Below are 22,729 nucleotides of genomic sequence, written 5' to 3'. Positions count from 1 at the left end.
AGTCAAATTAGGCTGGAGCACCATCTCCAAGGATAAAAATGTTAGAAACTTCACACCGACTTACTGAATTTTAACTGCTCCACCCGTGTGCTAATTCTATATTCCATCTGTGTCAGATTTTATACATATGACCAAGTACTTACTGGATTCTATTTCTTTGCATGCACATCAACATATTATTTCACCAGGACTACTAAAAACCACCTAAGAAAGTCTGCAGACCGAATCTTTCAATTAAAAAGACAGAAGACATACTTACACACATTCACTCAAACACAATATGCAGTATATTCACCGATTTATTGCTAGGAAAGACAGGAAAGCAACGTGAACCTAGGAAGGTGCTACTAGCACGAATCCCCTACTAGCGTTGATGCAATATATATTTAAAGCTGGGGCTCAATGATCATCTTGTTCTCTACCGTGGAGAGGCTTTCCTGTCATGTGAAATGACCAAAATCCTACAAAGGCCCACTGAAAGGAGAGCAAAGAAAATTCTGTGCTTCAATTCATTGAGGCCATTCCTCCGAGAGCTGTTAAAATGTGCTCTAGCAGCATATGTATGCACATGAGCGAGACTGATCAAAATATATATAAATGAGTCAGTATCTCAGTCTAGTTGATTAGCTAACCCACTGAGTCTGGTGGTAGGTAAATATATATTTAAAGTGAGCTTATAACCACAGAGTCTTTACCATAGACATCCCAAGGATAAACAGCAAAAAGATCTAAAAAAAAAAAAAAAAAAAAAAAAAAGGTGACGAATGTGAGCCTTAGAAAAGCAATGGCACCTGAAACAAACTTACATTTCACACTGCAAGTACATATACCTGGTGGAAACAACATGAACTCTTGCCTGATGCAGTAGGACTAGAGTGATTACCAAAGCTTATCCTGGCCGACATCCCTGCTAGCAAGTGCACTGCAGATAAACCTACATACTCTTTCTGCAGGGATTTCAGCACTTGTTTCAATTTGAATTCAAAATACTTTCTGTCATTCTGACAGATCTATCATAAGTTTACATAATAAGCAATGCACTATGTTCCAACATAATGTACTGCAAAAAGCTGAGGGTACTTGTGGGGATAGTGATACTAAGGAACGTGTAGACAGGCTGTTAAAAAAAAAACAAAACAAAAAAAAAAAAACAATAGCTAAACTACTAGAATAGCTTACTATGAGATCAAATTCTCACAGGCATGCATTACTCAGAAAACTTCAGAATGTTATACTGGAAAACGAATCACTTACTGCAAAATCCGAAAATCCATTCTAGTTAGAAATAATCGCGGGCTTGAGATGAAAGTAGCCCGTGATATGTGCTTACCTTCTAGACGTCAGCTGAGTGAAGTGAAACAATAATTTGGTATCTCATAAATACTCAATATGAGAAAGATTCCGACTTTGGAAAATACCAATTAGTGCACTAAAAAGTTTGTTTCACGTTATATTTTGGACCCCCGTTTATGCCTGCATTTAGGCTACAGTAAACGCCACCACGGCAGAGCTGAAAATATTCTGCCCAGTGCAGAAATAAAGAAAAGGAATAGCGTTCTTGATGTCCGTGCCTGAAATGACTGAGGTGAATAGCTGAAAGCTGTAATGCAGGAATTAATTCTGACAGTGATAACCAAAACGGAAGCTCGTCAAACAGATTACAGAGTTTTGTGTGCGTTTTTGTCTTTTGGTTTGGTTTCATGATGTGGTTTTGAAATGTTCAAAATAGACAGCTAATTCCCCAAGGATACACAGCAACAGTGTTCCTTTTGTTGAGTTTATAACGGTGTATTTAGGCCTAAACTGTACTTTAACGATATCGCACGTCATTTACAGTCAAGCTAGAGAACTATTAAAAGGAATAGCCAACGCTATCTCCAAAGGCTTGAAGCGACCTGATGCCTAATTTTTACCTTTCAGGAGTTCTTTCTTCCGAAGACTTTGTATGATGTTCCAGCTTCTGGGAGGTAGGTCAGCTAGCTATGATGAAGCAACTACCACAAAAAAACCTGACACACCAATAGCTCTTTTAAATCGAGAAAACTAAGGCACCCTCTGTCTGATAAAAATAAAAATAAAGAAAAAATGAAACGATATACCATAAACTATTTACTTCGCCGTCCCAGACTGGTGCGGGACGGACTCATACAATCGTCCAGCCAAGCCTGAGTATTTTCAGTGAAGCTAGAGATAGTAAGAGTTCCTCTCGATGGTGAAAAAAAAAAATTTCAAAACAAAGGTCTCACGGCGAACTATGGCGTGTTGAATATAATTTTGTTGGCTGCATTATCTAAATTAAATAATTCGATTTAAAAATATGGAACCATGACATTAAAAATCGCTTCTGGATTTAGTTGCAAAAACAACATAGCATCAGTGAATTTGTAAAAGATAAATAACTAAACAAAAAGTCTATTATTAATAGACAGTCTTGTATATATTTTGCAGAATTTTAAGAACGAAAAACGTTTATTTATTTTATTTACTTATTTTTTTTACATTTTAGATTCTAGAACTAGCATATTATGTAAATTTCCTTTTTATAGGAAATGGTAAATTTAAAAAATGCTTGAAAAATAATGCAATAGAAAAATACTTTTGCAGCAACTATTTAAGTTCTTTGAGCCTTGGTTGATATGAAAGTATATTCATGTAAAGACTAGAACTGGGCATTTTCTGAAGTTACAGTCTTCTTTTGATAAAAAGAATATGTTAGTCAGCAAACTATACATACTTTATATATTGCCTGATTTTTTATAATGTTACATTTTTACTGAATAAGGCATATGACAATGTTGACATGTTCATATCGGAAGCCATACAGCCTCTACCATGTCAGAAAATTTCTGTCTTTCTAAAGCATTGTAATGAAGCTCAGAATTAAGACTCAAGATGCTTTTATTGTCATTCCAGCTTTATACTGTACAGTGAAATGGAATAACCTTCCTCCAGGACCATGGTGCAACACAAAAAACACAACTGCAAACAACAATAAATACAAAATAAAGAACCAATAATCACAGTAACATATAGGGCAACACCAACCAGTACACAGCACTGAGTGAAGTGAGTGGATGTGCAAAAACTGTAACATATTATGATAAATAATAATATAGCAGCTATGCTTATTGCATATAGAAACACAGCAGTCACTGAAGTAGCAGCCAGTACAGCTATGTAAGGAAACAATAGTATTACATCGAATACAAAATGTGTTGAATATTGTATTCTTAGAAGATGTGCAGAAAAAGCAAGAGAGTAAGATGGTATCAGCTTAAGTTTAAGTGTGTGTGTGTGTGTGTGTGTGTGTGTGTCTCTGTGTGTGTGTGTGTGTGTGTGTGTGTGTGTGTGTGTGTGTGTGTGTATGATTAGGTCAGTCTCTGGGAACTGAGGAGTCTGATGGCTTGGACAAAGGAACTGTTGCACAGCTTCAGTACCTTTTTCAAGATGGGAGTAGAGAGAAGAGTTCATGTAACTGGTGTGTGGAATCATCCACAATCATGGAGGCTTTGCAGATGCAGTGTGTGATGTAGATGTAGGTGATGGTGGGTAGAGAGAGCCAAACCAGCTGGTGTTGTGGGTCCAGGTGAAGTTCTTCTCTAGGTGAACTTGGTTCTCATAGATATTTCCACAAAGGGCAACCAGTGTTGAGCAGAGAGCGATCACTTACCTTCCTGAAGTCAATAACTATCTCTTTTCTTTTGTCCACATTTAGAGACAGGTTGTTTTCTCTGCACCAGTCTGTTAGTTTCTGTACCTCCGCTCTGTATGTTGATTTGTTGTTCCTGCTGATCAGACCCACCATGGTCTTGCCATCAAGAATCCTGATGATGTGGTTTGAGCTGTGCATTGCTACTATAGGTCCTTTACTTGTACAGTATTTCATTATTGAAAACTGGGATTTTGCTTTTTGATTGATGTGTATTGCCGGGTTTTTTGTTTTTTTTTTTGTTTTGGGTTTTTTTTGTCCTTCCACATATTATTTATTTTTAGTTAATTACACACACCCCAGACCACCTACAACTTAAGGAAAAGTAGGCGAGGCAGTTTTGTTTACAATAATTATATTATTATTCCTTCATATTATTTCTTAATAATCGGAGGGCTCACTTCATCAGGAATCAACAAATTTCCTAATTCTATTGTTTTATAATGGTGGTGTAAAAAAATCGATTATTATAGCTTTAAAATAGCTTATGTTTCTTTGGTTTTCTTTATATTGGTTGTTGAGTGTTAAGGGGATTCAGTCCCACCTCTTTTCCGCAGATCTCCACATTCATTTGAACGCTAGCCTATTTTTGTTGTGTTAGTTTAATGGTAAATAAAATGGCGTAACGAGACTGTTATAAAATCGCTGTGCGCATCTTTAAAAGTTGGCTAGCCACACAATCAAGTTAGCGTACGTCAGTTGGTGCAGGCTAGCTATTTATTTTTCGAAATAGGTGTATTCCTTTAACTTTATTATCACACGTTAACCAAATGAATAAAATCTCCTCAAAAGAGCCAACTTCCCCTGTTCAACGAGTCACCTTTCATCCGCCCAATCAGCGAGCAGCGACGGGAGCGAGCGGCGTCGTGGGTAAGCCGTCTCCGCCCCCCGGGGGGGCGGGGCTGCGTTCAAGTCCTCGCTCCTAAAGCGCGTTCTCAAAGAGCGGCGGGCGCGTGAGTGAGCTCGAGCGCAGCGGTGGTGGCGCGAGTAGTGTAATAAGGCTTCTCGTCCTGTGCTGTAGGGGAGCGCGACACAGGCTTTTTTTTTATTCGCACTTCTCTGACAAAGGTAGAACCAAGTTTTTTTTCCCTCTTCCACAGGGGAGACTTCCGAGTTATTTTGGAATACATTTCTGTGGAGTTCGACGTAGTCCGCCATCGAAAAAACAAAAAAATCATGTCGGCATCAGCGGCGAAAGTCAGTAGAAAGGAGCAGAACTCAAATCATGACGGAGCGGACGAGACCTCGGGTAAGTAATGGCGGCCTCCTAAGCACCGCCATTTTCACTTACTTTTATCTTTGTCAGTATACAACAGATTTCAGTTTTTAAGGAACTAATATGTATACATGTACTATTCAAAGCCCCTGTTAATTGCAACCTAAGGTGTTGTACACGTCGGTGGACTAACTTGACCAGCTACGGGAGGTGTTGCAAGACTGCAGCATTGACTTGCTAGCTAAGCTACATGAGGAGGCCATGTTCCCTGCTCAGTACAGCTTATTGTGCCACGCATGTTCATTACAGACGACGTTTAGCACTTATTTATGGATAACCCTCACATCTTATGAAACTGTGTGAATTCGATAATATCACCACACGTATCTGTTTCTTGTAAAGCGTATATGTTATTGAAATGCGTGCGTAACTAAATGGTAAATAGGCTCTATGTTCGCCTGGTAGCTAGCGTGCTAGTAAGCTATCGCGTTATTGTGTCTCCCCGCCATCACGACTGATTGTGTGTGTGTGTGTCTACTGGCAAGATTAGCCGTCCATACTTGTTGAATAGACTGTTTTTAGGGGTTCATTCGTAGATTTAATTGCCACTTAGCACTCGCCCTTTGGACGTTTGTCATTTGACTCGGTAGCGTTTTAATAGATGGTGTTCGTAGCGTTGTCTGGCTGGCTGGCTAGGTTAGCTAGTTTGGGCGCAGGCGGAATGCCCAGCGTGTGGCCTCGTTCATTCAAACCACGCGGCCCTGTGTAGTAGCAGGAAACAATTTCTCGGAGAGAGAGGGGCGACTTTATAGATTCGAAATTATCGTAAATGCATTTCATTGTATCGCCTTTTTAGATTTTCTTGTTGCACTCGTCTCGTTTTCCGTTATCTAGTGTGTGGAGTACGGGGGAGGGGGGAGGTTATTCGATACTGCCTTGCGTGTTTACATTCGCTATCGTTCGTGTCCGACACCTAGATGTAGGGCTAGCCAGCCGGCGACCTAGCTAAGCGAGTAAGTCAGCTGTGTTTAGGCGGTACACGAAAAGCAGGGGCTCCCCCGCAAATTGGTCTCCGTCATGACTAATTAATGAGGGGGGGGATCAGATGTTTAACCCGCCCCTTTGTATGTTTTTATTTTGCATTTATATTACTTTGTTTTTAGAAAAAGAACAGCAGGAAGCTATTGAACACATCGATGAAGTACAGAACGAAATTGACAGGTAATGTACAGCTTCTTCGCTTCTTTTGCTGTTTTAGCTGCATGTTTTCTTTGCCAGTTGCCTTTTACAGTATGTACATTTTGCTTTGATTAACTTGTTGTAATTTCAAATACATGTGGATACTTGTGTGTCCCTTTAGATTGAATGAACAAGCAAGTGAGGAAATTTTAAAAGTAGAGCAGAAATACAACAAGCTACGTCAGCCATTCTTCCAGAAGCGATCAGAACTCATAGCCAAAATTCCGAACTTCTGGGTCACAACATTCGTCAACCATCCACAAGGTAATGTGATGCAATTTGAGCATTTTATATGTGGTATTTCAAGACGGGGCGATTTATTCACTCATAGGTGTAATGATGTTGGATATGTTCTGTATGCTGTGTAGAATCATTCTTTTAACTGTTACTGTTGTGATGCAATGCAGAAGAGTTGGCACATTTTAAAAATCATTAAGCTATTTTATTCTTTTATGGTGTTCTATGCATTATAATTTGTTAATCCCAGATTGTAACTCATGATCTTTGGTTTAGTGTCGGCCTTGCTTGGTGAGGAGGATGAGGAAGCACTTCATTACCTGACCAGGGTGGAGGTCACAGAGTTTGAGGACATTAAGTCAGGTTACAGAATAGATTTTGTAAGTAGTGAAACTTCTTTTGCTTAAGTGAAGTTGACTTGTAAAATAAGGTTGGGAATATGAGAGCTAATGTCTCTTTTTTCTTTTTTTTCAGTACTTTGATGAAAATCCATACTTTGAAAACAAAGTCCTCTCAAAAGAATTTCATTTAAATGAGAGTGGTGACCCTTCCTCAAAATCTACTGAAATTAAATGGAAGGCCGGAAAGGTTGGTATTTGTGTGAGTGAGAAGGATATTACTTTGACACATTACATCTCTTCTGGAGTTGAAGTGGAAGTGCACTGCTTCATATAATGTGTTGATATGCCTATGAAACCTCAGGATCTGACAAAGCGTGCTGGGCAGACTCAGAACAAGGCAGGAAAAAAGAGGCAACATGAGGAGCCAGAGAGTTTCTTCACCTGGTTCACCGACCACTCTGACGCAGGGGCTGATGAACTTGGTGAAGTCATCAAGGATGACATCTGGCCAAATCCTCTTCAGTACTACCTGGTATGGCTCTAATGATGGCAGTTGCTACATATGAATGAAGATGAGTAGTGATGTAAATGGTCCAATGATTCAACCCAACTTCCCAGGTCCCGGACATGGATGACGAGGAAGGAGAGGGTGAAGATGAGGATGAGGAGGAAGAGGAGGAAGGATTGGAAGACATTGATGAGGAGGGGGATGAAGAGGAAGGTGAGGAAGATGAAGAGGAAGATGAGGGAGAGGATGGGGAGGTAAGTTGTCTTGAGGTGTGGGTGGGAATTCACTGCTTTGGAACAGATGCATTGTGCAATTTGATTGAGTTTTAGTACGTTTAACTTGTGGTCAATTGAGTTGTAACCCCCCCCCCCTTTTTTTTTTTACCCACAGGATGATGGGGAGGAGGACTAAAATCTAATAAGGACATATTCCTACAACCTCCATACCCGTTCTTTCCTTTTGAAGTCATCCTCCAACCCGAGGGAGCAAAAAGCTTTGTTTTTGTTTTTTATTTTTGTGCTCCGTCTTCTGTTCTACTGAAGCCTCTCCTGTCCTTACCATGTCTAATACGAGTTAATTCCCTGGATATACCTGCATTGGAAAACTAGTGGCATCTCGTTGCTGAAGCCTCTTGCGTCATCAACTATTACACCATCTCCAAAGACAAATACAAGTTATTAACAACCTGCACGTCATCCTCTGTAGACTAAACTGAAGTAAATAGCAATTTATATAAAAGTATATAAATACTTTTTTTTCTTTTTTTTTTTTCTTTTTTTTTTTCCTGTGAATGGTTGTGAATTGAAATAATAAGCCCTGGTGCAGTGATGACCTAATCATAGCATACATACCTAGCCACTTTTCCTCTTTTTCTTCATGCGTATTTTCTTTAATGCAGGGGTGGGCCCCAAAGAGTTGACACTGTTTTTCCTATGTGATTTATTGGACAAATGGAAAGCACCAGCTTGTTCTTGTCACCTCTTGTAAATGTTTGGGGTCAATATCAGGGTATGACCGTTATTATTGTAGGCAGTTAAATGGGGTTGGGTGGGGCAAGTGGGTATTTGACACATCAACATTTGGGTTTATGTTGATTGAATTTTCATTGTAATGTTTTACAGACACCCATGAGGTTTGAAATTACATTTTTAATAAAAATAAAACATAAAAAAACTTCCTCTTGTAATTTTGAGCTTGGCTAATTAAGGAATTATTTAAATGAGAGAAAATAAAATGTAGAATCTTACAAGTAATGTACATTTGGGTCTTTTTATCCACCTTTTCTTCAATTCCAAAGTTTTTGGAAACGTTAAGGTGTGTGTTTCCTAAAATAAAAGTAAACTATTGCTGACCAAACAGTAGTGTATAAGACCAGAGTCTGCTTTAATTTTCAATCTGTTGCATGACGGTTTTCTGGGGGATTAAACAGAATATTTTAATGTACGTTTGGCATTATATTTTCAAAAAAGTGCAAACGGTATTATTCATGGTCCCAATGACTAATTCTGTAGAAACATTTCCATCGGTGCTGTAAGTACGCAAATGATAAGAGTAATTAACTTCCGATCTAGTAAGCTCAGAAAGCCAGCGAGATAAAGGTCTACCCCTAGGAATTTCCACTAGTTTTTCCATCTTCTTCCAGAGTTTTTCCCTTCCAAAGAATGTCAGATATAATTACTGTAAAAACTGGCATAAGTTAAAAATCCACTATTTACGCCATTTCCAAATTAAAAAAAAAAAAAACACTTGGGTTTGCAAGTGAAAATAACCAAGGGGGGAAAGATGAGCGGGCAGGAGTAACCATGGTAATAGACGCAATGGCCGTGAAGGGCCTGAATATAATTAATAGTACAAATAATGTATAATAGAATATAATAGTACAAATATTACATGTAATTACTACATATGATACTCAAAGTCCTAATTGTTACTGCCTAATCATTGCAGAAAAAGTAAAGAACAGGGAGAACTACTTTGTAAGACATCGGACTGCTATCTAACGCTAAGATAAGGTACCTAGCATTAGCTTCGTTAGCTTACGCTACTTAACGCTAGCATAACATGAAGCCCTGATAATCTAGGAGGGGATTCTTTCTGCTCCAGTTTGACAAAAATGTTTATGGATGAATCGCTTGATGTTGTTGGTCTACAAACATCGTGGAAAAAGACTCACCCACAGGCACACGATTCGGTACGTAAAGTTAGCTTTAGTTACTCTAATGTTAGGATTAACTTGCTTTGATAGGTAATAGGATGGTTACAGATGTTCTCGTAGTGAAAAATTGTGTGAAATAATGCTGTTAATGTGGTATCTGGCAATCACCTCCTTTTTCAGAAAATCTGTCAAACGAACCAGGTTCATACCGCCGAAGTTGAAACGCAGGCCAAATTTTTTTCGGAAAATGGCACACAGACAGATCCTCATGAATGCCTCGCAGATCCATTCCTGCTCGACCGCGACCTCTCATCTGACTTGCCCGGTTTGAAGGATTTCTTGTGCCGTGTGGAAGATATGGTGATCGAGGAGCTGGTGAAGAACGCCAAGAGCCATGCTTTTGATGGATTTGAAGTGAACTGGGCCGATCAGAATCAGACGGTTAGAACCTGACATTGTAATACATTTGTGGAAGTCAGCTTGCCTAAACGCATGAATCACGTTGTTCTGATCATTTGTGTGTATGTGTGTGTATGCAGGTGTTATGCTTATACTGTCTTGGGTATCCTGATGCAAGAAAAAAGGGTCTGCAAGTTACCAGTGTGTCTTGGAACTGCACTGGTTCTGTCATAGCCTGTGCGTTCGGCCGGTAAGATGCTCTCTGCCCAACTTGGTCCATATTCAGGACAGTTTGCCATCACTCACTCTAATCAATGCTTGTTAGTGTTGACGATGGAGACTGGAGCACTGAGAGCTCATGTGTGTGCACATGGAACCTGGACCGTAGAAACCTGAATCCAAACCAGCCTGACATGGTCATGGATGTTGCAACACCTGTCATGTGTGTATCCTTCCATCCCAAGAGGCCATCTCTTATTGCTGGTGATTATGAGATTATTTTGCTTAGAAAGGAGGCTCATGAATTAAGTTTTGGATTATGCAAAAAGATCTGCACTTTTCTGTTTTATCACTCATCAGGAGGGCTCTACAATGGAGACCTGATCATCTGGGATACAAGTCGCACTCAGGACCCTGTTTTAGCACAAACAGGGATGTCCCCAGATGCACACAGAGAGCCAGTATATGAGGTACTCACCTCTTTTTCAAATAGCTCTTTATCATTTAAATATGAACCATAATGGTGTTAAATAAAACTGCTGCCACTCAGGCAGTTGTAATAACATTGGATGGCTCATATTCCATGGAATGATACCTCTGTGTATGTGTGTGTAGGTGAAATGGGTTCCTGTGGCTCACAGAGGACACCTGATTGTTCTGAGTGCTTGCTCAGGAGGCAGAGTCCTACTGTGGAGCTTAGATGGAGTGGAGGGCAAACTAACCTTAAATTCTGCTTATGCTCTTGTCAGTCAGCAGCTTCCTCAGACCACTGCATTCAGCAAGGTTTGTGGTTGTGTTACATTAAACAGTCTACTTGATGAAGCCTCATGTTTTATTACCAATATAAATTACCTAGGTTAACTTGAATTAACTGTGAAGCTCTTATTTACAGAAATAGATCCTGTGGTGTGGTTTTTTTTAGCTACAGACTAAAGGTGGCATTAACATAGGAGTGACCTCTCTGACACTGTCACCCTGGGACCCCGACACCTTCCTTGTCGGCTCAGAGGGGGGCCTGGTACTCAAATGCACCTTCAGCAGTCAGACGGTGGCAGCAGTGCCCTCTGATGGCGAAAGCGTGACACTACATGCACCCGCGCAATTTTCTTTCTCGCCACGAGGTGGACCAATACATTCGCTTCACTTCTCTCCATTCCATAGGTAAGCTTTGTTTGAGAAGTAAAAAGTAGTCCTAGTTTACATCTTTTACTTAAGTCCTGAGCTAATTTTGTTGCTGCGCTTTCCTCGCTTCAGGAACCTGTTTGTGAGTGTTGGGACTGATGGCCTGGCCCATATCCACAGTATACTGCAACCCAGACCACTGCTAGCTCTGCGAGTGTCTGATTCTTATGTCTTTGGAGTGCGTTGGTCACCTGTTCGTCCTCTGGTTTTTGCTGCAGTCACTGGACAAGGTGAGTCTCTTTGAGAACTGGTCAAAATTAAAGTATTTTCAGTAACATTAACTGATGCTAGGGTCAAGACAGTAATATTGTCTTATAGTTCATGTACAATCAATACATCAAAAATCTTTATACATAAGTAATTATACAGTAGTGGTCTTGTAGTATTTCTGGGTCACCACAATAATTTTCTACAAACTGCAATGTCTGTACATGCACTGCCTGGTGCTACATGTTTACACCTGTAATAAGAAAACATTTGTTCATTGAAGTGACCGATTCTCACACAGGCTTGGTGCAGGTGTTCGATTTGGGTCACAAGTCACTCCGGCCAGTGGCCACCATTGATCAGAAGACTGGAGGCCAGCCAGCATACTGTCTGGAGTTCAGCCCCCAGCAGCTCTTGGCGGTGGGCAGTGCAGACGGCACAGTTAACATTTGGCAGCTGAGTGCTGAGTTAACAGAACAGGGCCCAAGAGAGACTGCCATTCTGGAACAGCTGGCAAATGAGGTGGCAGAATGAGATGCAGGCCTTCAGTCTGCTGTATGTCTATTTTTGAAACTCTTAGGTTAGCAGTACATAAATCATACAAGTGTGTGTATGTATAATGTTCTGTTGCTGTTTAAAGTGGTTATTTAAAAAAAATCGTCACTTTCTTTTTATGATTTATATCCTATATATGACTTCTGTGCTCCAGGTCACACGAAACAACATTACCAGTTCTAACCAGTAGCGTTTATTAATTCACACTGCAGAATTACGGGTGGTGTTACAGCATATTATCTCTATAGGTTTCTTAAAATCAAGCGAAGCACTGAAACAGGAAAAACAATCACAAAATGCAGACAAGTCTACTACACTAGTGTTAGTGAAGCACAAAGAAGTGTGAGATAAATAGTTAAGAGTAAGAGCAATACCTAGATACAGATAGAGGGTGGTATAGAGATTCTAACATCAGATTCATGCAGTTCGGCTGTGTGTCCTTGTGAGGGCAAAACGCATCCCGATTGGTCACTGGCAGGCAGGGGGCGGGGATCAGTTGACGAAAAGCGAGCGAGTGAATTCCACAAAGTCGAAGGCTGACGGTAGCTCGCGCCCCTTGCTGTCCAGGTAGGGTTTCATATGGGAAATGCAGTAGTCTGCTTGCTCCTTGGTCAGGTTCTGGACAGGGTGGGTAGAGAATCCATTTTATGAGAGATGCAAATGCAAATTCAATGCAAATGTCTATCAAAAAAAATTCTCAAAGTGCATCTGACCCACACTTTTTCAGCTATTGCTTTGTAATTTGTAGATATGCTAAAAAAAATACCCTCAAGGTTTTTTTTTTGTAGGTCAGCAACTGCACGCGTAGTGCATACCTGGTAGAGCTCCTCCTTGGTGACGTACGGCTTATTTTCGGCGCTGAGAGCACGGAATGCGCTCTCGATCTCCTCACTTGATTTTACGTTCTCCGTCTCACGGCTAATCATGAAAGCCATGTACTCCTGCAAGGACACGTTGCCATCCCTGCACACACAGGAGACGGAGGATACTGAGCTGAGCGGGCTGATGTGTGGGGCTGATGGAGGTTGCGGGGGCGGATGAGGAGGGATGTTTCTCACTGGTGGAGGTAGGGTGCAGTGGCGGGGTGTGCTCACCTGTTGGGATCCACTGTATCTAGGATGGACTCAAACTCTGGGTCTGGTTCTCCTTCCTCCACCATGGGCAGGTCATAGCCCAGGGAGCGCAAGCACGATTTGAATTCCTGGTGATTCAGACGACCTGATTTCTCTTTGTCAAAGTGCCTACAGCAGAAACGATGGTCATTTACATGTGATGTTACATGTAATGGTTCAATGTGGGTGGGGGCTGCAGAAAGAAACGATTAATTTATTTACTCACTTGAACATCATGCTGAACTCCTTTAGAGCCTCTTCAGTGACTCCTGTGGTATTTCTACAGAGATTATAACAGAACATCGAGTCAGCAGCACTTCACTACAGAGAGTATCATGTAATGCAGTCCATTGATAAATAGACTGATAATTCATTACATTTGAATGTGTGTTTAAGGTCTTTTCTTTTCCACAAAGCTAAGGTTCTGGCTGTGTCTGATTTATTCTGATTTTCCAGTCTCATGATGGTCTATTTCACTTGTTTAATTCTCAGGTTGAGACAACACTGCCACATTCTATGGTCAGTTCTGGAATTTTTTTATTTGCCCTCTTGTGCATGAACTAATGGCAAGACAACTTCCCAAGAAACAACCAAGCAGCTAACTGTTCAGTTACTTTTGGTCCCTACTTCTTACTCAGCTCATCAGACAGAGCTAAATACTCTGCACTTTAACCTCATTGGTTCATTTCACGATGTAAAGAACAGAAACTGGGTTCCTGTCTAAGAACATGCTGATTATAATGAAGTGTTCCTGCCCACATACACAAAAACATGAATGAGCAACACTGCAGGAAAGTGCGCTGTGCTACTGAGAGGAGTGGGTGAGTGTGCGTGTGTGCGTGCACCTGGCTTGGATCTGCTGCTCTAGGTTGTGCTGCATCCTCATGCCCAGCTGGTCGAGCTGGTCCCACTGCTGGGCCAGCCCCACCGTGCTGTGCTCCGTGTACTTGTTGTCCAGGATCAGTGCCTCCTCCATGGCTGCGCCCAGGTCCTCGATCTTCTTCAGCTGGCTGCGCATGGCGCGGATCTCCTGGTGCTTGCGCTGTATGGGCAGAGGGGGTGGGTGAGATCAGAGCACGGCACGCGCCAACCGCCCCCAGGCTAACGCGACCCTCCCGCAGGGCTTTCGCTCACCTTTGTGGCCTCCAGCTGCGATTCCAGAGTTCCAGACTCTTCAACCATACACGACCTGCCCACACACAAACCAGTGAGAGCAGAACAAGAGGGGGCACGAGAACACAACATGCCACTTTCAGGAAACAACACCACACTCACTCCACCACACTCACTCCTCTTTTGAAAATCCTAAAAAGTCTGTAAATACACCCTAATTTTATTTTTTACATTCAAAAAATAACTGAGTTTTAATATTTCTTATCTGTTAATTGCAGAAATTGTTTCAACAAAGGATTCTATGCCAAAATGTTCATACAGTTAGGTTTAATGTTGGCATACTATGGAACTACCACACCAACATCATATAGGTGAATGATCTTTGTGCACAAACCAGACATCACTAAGAAAGTCTGAGTAATACCAAATATTACAACTCGAGTCATAAATCTGTCTTCCTGTAGTGTTATAACCTTCAAGACTTGCCTATTTTTACATACACAAAGTCAGTTACACACTACAAGCCATTCCATATTGCCCTTAGAATAGCCACTCTCTCCATGCTAATGGAGCCCATTCAGATCTATGGCAATCATGCTATCTTAAGGCAACTGCCAACAGGGTTAGAAACTGCCATTTTCTCATCACTCATGTTAAAAGATCTTCCACAATGCATTTCCATTTTTAAATTACATGTACTATCTAATCGTATATGTAATGGCTCCATGAGTAAATTAAATGTTTCTGGACTAGATACATCTGACTTTACAAAAACTTGTCTACAAAGGATATGAATGCAAATGGGTAACAGTACAAATTTAGATCAGGGAAAAGTAGAGATGTCTTCAGGAAATCTTACTGCAGTTTCCAGCCCTGAATCTGATGCAAAAAAAACCCCAAAAGCAAACAAACACACACAAAAAAAAAACCAAAAAAAAAAGTATGGAAGGGGGAGTGAACTAAACACACTCTAAAACGATGCTGGAGTGTAGCTGGGCCTGTAGCATTAGGAAGCCGGGAAAGTCCACCAGCCTGCCTCTTGGCCACATTGCAGTGAATGTTAGTAGAGGAGCGTGAGCGCACACAGAGCCCAAATGGTGGCTTTTAGACTCAAGTGCATTGAGAGACAACCCAAACCATATGGGTTAAGGAGGAGTGGGACCAGACAGGGAAACCACAAAAACAGGAACTAAACCTTCCAGAAAGATCATCATCGACTTCATACTGATAGATACGGATAACCCGGCGATAGGCTATGCTATTTAGAGAGGTGGAAGAGAAGGAAAGAGGAAGGAAAAAAGCATAAACAAAAGGAGACATTAAGAAAACAAAGTACGGGAGGAAAATAAATACATGTTTAAAAAAAAAAATCTAAAATAAAATGTAATAAATAAATAAATAAGACCATGGGGGGGGGGGGGGGGGGGGGAAACAAACCAAAAAAAACCCACAACAACAAAAAAACACATACACAGACAATAATATTACTAGAATTTCTCTTTTGGCATCACCAAAAAAGTAAATGTTCTGCTAAGTCTTTTTCATCCTTTATCCTCCATCTCTTTTATTTATCAGGCCTAAACTTGTACCAAACATTGGTTGCCTTAGATATTCTACAAATGCATATCAATTTCATACAGACTTTTACCTCACTCTGACAAACACTGAACACAAAACACATACACCCCATACAGACAAATACAGAAAGTTATTGAAAGAAATGTGATATTAACCCATCCAGAAGATATGTCCTGATTAGAAAAGTGATCCCAAGTATCAGGAGAAGCAGCGAGAGAGCAGGAAGTGGAGCAGAGAGGGAGAGAAACAAACAACAGTTAAAACAGTAGTGACATGGCCACCATTACTCAACACCCACTTAGAAGCACATACAAATAGGAGGTGCACTAGACCAAAGTTTGTTCCTGCTTATAAAATGCCCACAGACCACAAATCTATTTAAAGCGTGTGACTTATATGCGTCATCCCACCCACCAAGATATACACGCACAACACCGCGTAGCTTAGCATGCTTAGATTTTAAGAAAGTGCACAAAATGGTGTTGGACAGCAAGCAGTAGAAATTTGTCGACATTGAAAGCTTAATCAAATACATGTAAAACTGACAGCATGTGACCAAAACATGTAAAGCATGCACTATGAGCCTTAAAAAGGCAGTACTACTTGGATGAGACTGCTCTGATGTTCTTGTACCTGGTCTCCTGCAGCCACTGGTGGAATGCGTTTGCATGCTGAGCAAACTCCTGTCTGAGCTTATCGTTCTCCTCCTGCCTCCTCTGCTCCTTCTGCAGCTCGAGCTCTCGCTCCTGTAAACCGCACCGGGTGGCTCAATATAGCAGCTGTCTGCTTTGCAGACTGTTTGTAGTTAAGGTTGCTGGCAACCTACTGAACATGTTAAGTGACCAACTGCACACACAAACATCTCCTGCACTACTTAGGCCAGGTATGTGTAAGCACGTTTCTGTTATCGGCGACTTAAATATCCCTGCCACATCACCTCCACAATGAAGTACAAATCACTAAATGTTTACCTTGATTATCTTTTGCAGATTCCTCCAGGTCTCCTCCAGGGCCTCCATAGTGAACCAGGTGTATGGGTTGGACACCACCTGGTAGCTCTTGATCTGCCGGTCCAGCTCGGCCAGCTGGTTGAAGTCTGCCTCGGCAGAGCTGAGTGAGGATCGGAAGGCGTCGTGGGCCTCCCGCAGCGCCCTGATCTCCTCCAGCGAGTTGCACCTCACTGGGTCAGTCAGATCCTCCTCTGCATTTTCAAACCAGCTGTTGAAGGCAGAAGCCTTCTTGGCAAAGGTCAGGAACAAATCCTCCACCTAAACAGGGGGTCGAAGGTGTCGGTTTCAAAAACGCTCTCCTCCTATTTCAAAACACTATGTTCCAGTGAATAGATAGGAACAGATAATAAAACACAGCAAAGTCAGACGTGAGCACTGCTTCCAGCCTGGTGCTCCTCACCTTCCTGAAGTGCTCCTGAGCCTCAAGCAGCTTCTTCTTTCGAGCAGCCGAGTTGGACAACAGCTGGTTCCAGCGTTTCATCAGGGTGGCGTGGCGTGCCTCAATGGCTTTGGACTGCACGTGTTTGGCTGCTAGGAGCTGGTCCTTCAGGGCCGTGATGTTGGTGATGCCCTCCTGCTGGAAGGCCTGAAGCCCAGCATCAAACGTTTCCTATGTGACGAGCAGAGAAAAGAAGTGTCATGGGGACCAAAATACAACAACTTATAGGTCATTCATTTCAAAGTTGTTCTCACACAGTGCATTTTTTAGCATCTCACTCATACCTGCTTGGTGAGCAGTGTCTGCACTGACGAAAGGTCACGACCATAGTCGTCGGTCTTCAGACTGTTCTCTTTCTCACCTGTCCAGATAGGAAAGAAACACAGGTCAGTGGTCAGCTGCGAAAGGAGAGTGGTTTTATACAGAGACCTAGATAGCCCTGTACCCCACTCACCGATCCAAGACTCCACCACGTCGGCCTTCCAGTTGAACTGCAGGAAAGCGGAGTTCTCGTCCAGCTTGGCTTTCCGCTGGGCAGCAGCTCTTTCCAGCTCAGACACCTTGCCACGCAGGGCCTTCATCTTGGCTGTGATGTTGTCCACATGGTGGTTCTCCTGCGCACCACCAGAGGTCATGCTCAGTTTCAGTGTATGGGTGTAGTCAAGAACAACACTTTAGTGTGTTAAGGAATGCCAGTGAACAGTAAATAGCTCTGGGTGGAAGTGTACCTTCTTGATGAGCTCATCTCCATTGGCACACACATCATTTACCCTGTCCCTGTGCACAGTAAAGTCGGTTTCAAATGCCTCGTGCTTTTTCAGCAAGCCCTGAAATAAAACAGACAAGTATGAAAGAGTTAAAGAAGAAAAACTTTGCAAATGAGAATTGTACCTTGCAGGGGGTTTCACGCAGAGGCTTTACATCCACTGCAGTTTGCAACAGCTCCACTTCACATACCTGCACGGCCGCCAGCGTGTCACCGTAGTCCTCACTTCCAACCAGGTTCAGCTTCTCATTGATCCATGCTTCCTCCTCTTCCACATTCGCCACAAACTGCTGATACTCCAGAGACTCCTCAAGCCTTTGCCCCCTGCACGCATGCACACACATGCAAAAATACAGTCAGGTCCCTCAAGTCATGCTGTTTGAATTACTAGACGGAGTAAATGGACCCTGTAGGGGTCACAGATCTTTGGTGCTCACCTGGCAGCTGCCAGGTCCTTCAGCTCCTTCCAATGTTCCACAAACTGGGCCAACCTCTGCTGGATCTCCTCCTGCCCTATGGTGTTGTCATCGGACAGCTTCTTCCCAGTTTCCAGCACAGACTGAAGATGACATGGGATATTAAGCCTTCGCACGGTCTGACCAAAGCTGGCGTTACCAGCAGTATCTGGAAGCCCAGCTCCTCACCTGAATGGCTGGATCATGGGCTCCCAGCTCTGCCTCCAGTCTCTTGTGCTTCTTCCTCAGATTCTGCACTCCTGTCAAATCACGTCCATAATCCTCCGAGCTCACCAACAACTTCTTCTCTCTACAAAGGCACAGCGGATAAAAGTGTGTTTAGATACAGAAAATACATGCAGAAAAGGAAAAGGGCACTTAAAATAAGACAAGATTCAGTAATAAACATTTTTCACTACTACTCCTACAACATACTTGATCCAAGATTCTTCATCGTCCAGGTCCCTAAAAAATTGGTGCAGACGGTGCGACTCATTCAGCTTGGCACGGCGTCCGGCTGCCATGCTCTTGATTTTGCTAAAGCGACCGTTGACAGCATCACGTTTGTCCTTGACCTGAGAGGTGTCGAAGGCATTGCTGGCCATCAAGCTATCAGCCTGGCCATTCAGGTCCTTCAGACGATCCTGGAAAGATACAAACAAACTGGCATAACAATGTCCTCAGAGCAGCACTGAGGCATGACAAAACGCGGCACTGCTCTGTTCCAAACTGGTTCTGTGGATTTCTGTTTTACCTCGTGGGCAGAGATGTCAGCCTCCAGAAGCTGGTGCTTCTTCAACAGATTGTTGACTGAGGCCAAATCTTTCCCATAATCCTCAGAAGCAAGAAGAGCTTCAACCTGGGGATTAAAAGAGAAAATGTAAGATTGTGTGTGTAATTTAGCTCAGTCATGACTTTTAACATAAAGTTCATTTAGCTGTAAATAGGTTGAAAATTGATTTTGTGATCATGGGTATTACAGCCCTATACATCAATGCAAGTAATCTTGTGTATCTTAAGTGCTGTCAAATGATTATTACCTCAGACAGCCAGAAGTCAAAGTCCTTAATGCCGGTGTTGAAGTTCTGCTGCTTGTTAGCCTCCTTCAGCTTCTGACTCTTCTCTGCAGATTTGTTCACCAGGAACTGCCATTGCTCATCCAGAGCAACCAGGCGAGACTGCACACACACAGTTCCACATTCGATAAATAAATATTAATAAGAAGTTATTTTTTATGAATATGTCTGACATGATATACAGCTCCTTAGTTATACATGTTACATATGAAGGCCAAAGGAAGCAGCATCTGTGCACATGATCTTTCAAAAATGGGAGTCCACCCAGCTCATCTATAAACACGCGCATCTTAGATAAATTATGTTTTGCTACCAAACGAAGGACTAACATAGGTTTCTATATCTAACAACAGAACATGATCCAAAATGAACCTGCAAAAGGATGTATTTACCTTGACAGCATCCTCACTTCCTGCACATGCACCTCTCTGGATGAGTGAGTTTCCTGTATCAATCACGCCACGGATGCGATCAGCATTGGCATGAAGCTCAGCCTCAAAAGCCTGGTGCTTCTGGTGCTTACTCTAAAAGCAACGGTGAAACAGTGAGAATGGTGAAACAGAATGGGACAATGGTGAAAGAGTGAGTGTGTGGCGGAGGGGGGGAGGGGTTGAGTAAATAAGCGACGATATCCTATACATGTTAAGGATTACAGAGAATTAAATGGAATTAATTGCAAAAATGCAAAAACAGCTAACGGTATATGGACATTAACCACTGAAATTAATACACCACCAAACAGACAAATATTAAACATATTACTACTGATTCTATAATACATGGGGCACAGAATCAAGATGGATGAATGTTTGATAAAATGGAGTGGAGGGACACCATCCAGCACAAACTGAGCATCTGCTGAACAGTTTGGCCTCAGTTTCACAAACAAGAGGGCAGAGAGAGATGCATGTAAAGCAAAAAGCTACAGCTTGCTAATACACACACACACAAAAAATGACCACACTTCATGTGCACTGTATTGGCCTGTGCCAAAGTCCTGCTGAAGCTGTAACTCAGCAACTGAAACAAATAAAGCGTTTGAAGGCAGCACTTCCTCTCCCAGCATTACAGACTCTCCTTCTTAGTGCACGGCTTCTCACTCTCTTCTCTGCGTGGTATGTAGAGGCGTTTGTGTGACTTAGGGATGCGACTGTCCCCATGTTTGGCATGCAGAACCCGAGAACATGTGTGGAACAAATTCCAAACGAGACAGCCCAATGACAAAACCAATAAAAAAATAAAATAGGATAGACCACACCCAGCAAATAAAAAGTGCTTCAGTGATGGAACCAAAAAATTAAAGAAAAATAAATGGTTAAGAAGCATACACTGGCGACTATGCTGGGACACACAACAAACAGATGGAGCACTACTGTTTGTCTACAGACATGGCAGATACAGACATGTGACGAGACCCTACTGGGGTTAGTTAGCCAACACACTGCTCCACTTACCAGCAGCTTGGACAGCTAAAAATAGACAATGAGAACAGAGGTTCAGTTTCATTCCCACAGACACACTTAGTGTAGGGTAAAAGGGAGACAAGATGCATTATTGGGCTTATTCACTTACACTGGATTACAAAGGGATACTTAGACTCATTATAGCAATAATAACTAATAGAAAACAGAAGGGGGCTTGCTGCATAAGAGTTTGATTGAAATGTAGAAAAATACAACAAACAATAGAACAGAGCATTGGTAAAACTGTACTAAAACATGGACAGAATTAGATGACTGACCACATCTGATGTAGTTTGTCTAGAGAGGGGCAGTGTGGGTAGTGTAGCTCTACCTGGATGTTAGTGGGGTCTTTGTAAGACTCGTCAGTGGCTGTCTGCAATTTCTCACTGATCCAAGCTTCAATCTCATCCACATCTCTGCTGAACTGCTGCAGGGTCTGAGACTCGCCCAGCTTTGAGCGCTTCTCAATCATCTGCGCCTTCAGATGGCGCCATCTGGTGGTAAGGATTAATAGCACTGCATCAACCCAACATGTCCATGAAAACAAATACACTAGAGGTTTATTAATTCAGCATAATATAAACTAATACACTAGACTAAAAAGATTCTGTAGGAGGAGAAGTAAGCTGACCTGTCCAAGACCTCGTTGCGGCGTTTGAAGATCTCGGGTTTGGCGTAATGGTCGGCAGAAATTAGCTGGTCGGCGAAGGACTGCAGTGCGGCAATCTTCTCCTCCTGTGACAGACAGCATTCGAACCAATCGTCTTCATGAACACTTGGAGACACCACGCAGATGAATGATGAGCTTTCAGTTTCTGATTTTAGGCCAACAGACTGTTTACTAACCTGCACATTGATGGCTTTGTCAAAGTCTTCGTGCTTCTTGATCAGCGCCTCCACGCTGTCCAGGGAATCGCCCTTGTCGTCGCTGGCCAGGAAAGCCTCCCTCGCTGCCATCCAGTTCTCAGCCTGCTCACAGTCACGGTTGAACAACTGCAGAAAACAGAACAGGGTTAACTCACTAAAACCACTTCTGACAAGCCGCGACAGGTTTCCATACTCAGAATATCGCCAACCAGACCTGAAACCATTGTTCTACATTTGTGAGCACTGATTGACGCCCTGTAGTGGTGACACACGTGAGGCCTCTTGTTTCGGTCCTGCTGCTTGGATGAGTGTTCCAAGCTCACCTGCAGCTCCAGGCACTGGTCCAACATCATCCTGCGCTGCACCCAGGCCTTCTCCAGGTCAGCCCGCTCCCGGTCCAGAGCCTCCAGTTTCTGCTGGATCTCAGGGCTGGCGTAGTGGCCGCGGGCCAGCAGCTGCTGCCCGAACTGCTCAAAGGCCTGGAAGGTACCTGCGCGGGCATCAATCTCAGTACGGTGCTCCTGGAGGGGAAGGAGAAACAGCTTACATTTCTCAAAACTGTGATGTAAAATGACTTAGTCCCGTCACTCCTGAGAACTTGGCCTTGACTACAGGGATAGTAGCATTATTAGCAGTAGTCTATCCGCCTCTACAGTAGCAGTAGCAATATCAGAATCTACAGTAGCAGATGAGGCTTCGGTAAGAAAATATACACTGGGTTCTGAACCTGGTGCCTCTCCAGCAGGGCTTCAGCACCAGTCACATCCTTGGCCAGCTCATCAGAAGACACCAGACCTCGGATACCATTGATCCAAGACATCAGGTCCCTGCAGGAGTAAGAAACAACCATGTTTCAGTGGAAACTTCACCATGAATAATTTAA

The 22,729-nt window shown here is 42.5% G+C and overlaps 4 protein-coding genes across 12 annotated transcripts in view; 2 read left to right on the top strand and 2 right to left on the bottom strand.

The window, feature by feature from the left end:
- specc1lb (sperm antigen with calponin homology and coiled-coil domains 1-like b) overlaps positions 1-2,158 on the bottom strand; it is a 23,647-nt gene extending 21,489 nt beyond the window's left edge. Inside the window, exon 1 of the mRNA XM_035527540.1 lies at positions 1,914-2,158. The gene's annotated coding sequence lies outside the window, so the exon portion shown is untranslated. The remainder of the gene's footprint in view (positions 1-1,913) is intronic.
- Positions 2,159-4,660: 2,502 nt separating this feature from the next.
- On the top strand, positions 4,661-8,619 carry setb (SET nuclear proto-oncogene b). Of its 2 annotated transcripts, none has more exons than XM_027029425.2 (8): positions 4,661-4,958; positions 6,089-6,146; positions 6,286-6,428; positions 6,678-6,781; positions 6,876-6,989; positions 7,104-7,274; positions 7,361-7,504; positions 7,641-8,619. In XM_027029425.2, the coding sequence occupies exons 1-8, from the start codon at positions 4,886-4,888 to the stop codon at positions 7,659-7,661; spliced, it is 828 nt and encodes a 275-aa protein (XP_026885226.1). In that variant the 5' UTR covers positions 4,661-4,885; the 3' UTR covers positions 7,662-8,619. The 2 variants fall into 2 exon arrangements, with proteins under 2 accessions (XP_026885226.1, XP_026885225.1); XM_027029424.2 differs by having other exon boundaries at positions 6,876-7,001.
- Positions 8,620-9,045: 426 nt separating this feature from the next.
- On the top strand, positions 9,046-12,411 carry dync2i2 (dynein 2 intermediate chain 2). Its single transcript, XM_027029412.2, has 9 exons — positions 9,046-9,441; positions 9,586-9,846; positions 9,945-10,054; positions 10,130-10,287; positions 10,384-10,493; positions 10,639-10,806; positions 10,946-11,184; positions 11,278-11,435; positions 11,714-12,411. The coding sequence occupies exons 1-9, from the start codon at positions 9,364-9,366 to the stop codon at positions 11,944-11,946; spliced, it is 1,515 nt and encodes a 504-aa protein (XP_026885213.2). The 5' UTR covers positions 9,046-9,363; the 3' UTR covers positions 11,947-12,411.
- sptan1 (spectrin alpha, non-erythrocytic 1) overlaps positions 12,141-22,729 on the bottom strand; it is a 32,116-nt gene continuing 21,527 nt past the window's right edge. For 5 of the 8 annotated variants that reach the window (XM_035527106.1, XM_035527103.1, XM_035527108.1 and 2 more), the window contains 27 exons: positions 22,574-22,673; positions 22,170-22,367; positions 21,826-21,972; positions 21,611-21,714; positions 21,311-21,473; positions 20,971-20,985; positions 19,909-20,040; positions 19,481-19,618; positions 19,195-19,299; positions 18,876-19,084; positions 18,630-18,750; positions 18,423-18,544; positions 18,177-18,309; positions 17,948-18,046; positions 17,674-17,833; positions 17,504-17,580; positions 17,181-17,390; positions 16,742-17,038; positions 16,404-16,516; positions 15,926-15,943; positions 15,388-15,450; positions 14,214-14,268; positions 13,925-14,121; positions 13,306-13,359; positions 13,062-13,208; positions 12,783-12,930; positions 12,141-12,585 (listed from right to left, as the gene is read on the bottom strand). In XM_035527106.1, the coding sequence (XP_035382999.1) occupies positions 12,460-12,585; positions 12,783-12,930; positions 13,062-13,208; positions 13,306-13,359; positions 13,925-14,121; positions 14,214-14,268; positions 15,388-15,450; positions 15,926-15,943; positions 16,404-16,516; positions 16,742-17,038; positions 17,181-17,390; positions 17,504-17,580; positions 17,674-17,833; positions 17,948-18,046; positions 18,177-18,309; positions 18,423-18,544; positions 18,630-18,750; positions 18,876-19,084; positions 19,195-19,299; positions 19,481-19,618; positions 19,909-20,040; positions 20,971-20,985; positions 21,311-21,473; positions 21,611-21,714; positions 21,826-21,972; positions 22,170-22,367; positions 22,574-22,673 (3,451 nt within the window). In that variant the 3' untranslated portion in view covers positions 12,141-12,459. The remainder of the gene's footprint in view (positions 12,586-12,782; positions 12,931-13,061; positions 13,209-13,305; positions 13,360-13,924; positions 14,122-14,213; positions 14,269-15,387; positions 15,451-15,925; positions 15,944-16,403; positions 16,517-16,741; positions 17,039-17,180; positions 17,391-17,503; positions 17,581-17,673; positions 17,834-17,947; positions 18,047-18,176; positions 18,310-18,422; positions 18,545-18,629; positions 18,751-18,875; positions 19,085-19,194; positions 19,300-19,480; positions 19,619-19,908; positions 20,041-20,970; positions 20,986-21,310; positions 21,474-21,610; positions 21,715-21,825; positions 21,973-22,169; positions 22,368-22,573; positions 22,674-22,729) is intronic. The other 3 variants (XM_035527109.1, XM_035527111.1, XM_035527110.1) reach the window with 2 other exon arrangements.

Source organism: Electrophorus electricus, chromosome 6 (genome assembly GCF_013358815.1).
Source record: "Electrophorus electricus isolate fEleEle1 chromosome 6, fEleEle1.pri, whole genome shotgun sequence".
Taxonomy (NCBI): Eukaryota; Metazoa; Chordata; class Actinopteri; order Gymnotiformes; family Gymnotidae; genus Electrophorus; species Electrophorus electricus.
This window is presented reverse-complemented; position numbering and strand designations above follow the sequence as displayed.

What these genes read in the sequence shown, in the direction of transcription:
- setb (XM_027029424.2), top strand. Translation starts at nt 4,886, where the DNA reads ATGTCGGCATCAGCGGCGAAAGTCAGTAGAAAGGAGCAGAACTCAAAT. An exon ending in CGGAGCGGACGAGACCTCGG is followed by an intron (nt 4,959 to 6,088) that starts GTAAGTAATGGC and finishes CTTTGTTTTTAG; the next exon opens with AAAAAGAACAGCAGGAAGCT. An exon ending in ATCCTCTTCAGTACTACCTG is followed by an intron (nt 7,275 to 7,360) that starts GTATGGCTCTAA and finishes CCAACTTCCCAG; the next exon opens with GTCCCGGACATGGATGACGA.
- dync2i2 (XM_027029412.2), top strand. Translation starts at nt 9,364, where the DNA reads ATGTTTATGGATGAATCGCTTGATGTTGTTGGTCTACAAACATCGTGG. An exon ending in ACCCACAGGCACACGATTCG is followed by an intron (nt 9,442 to 9,585) that starts GTACGTAAAGTT and finishes CTCCTTTTTCAG; the next exon opens with AAAATCTGTCAAACGAACCA. An exon ending in ACAGAGAGCCAGTATATGAG is followed by an intron (nt 10,494 to 10,638) that starts GTACTCACCTCT and finishes ATGTGTGTGTAG; the next exon opens with GTGAAATGGGTTCCTGTGGC.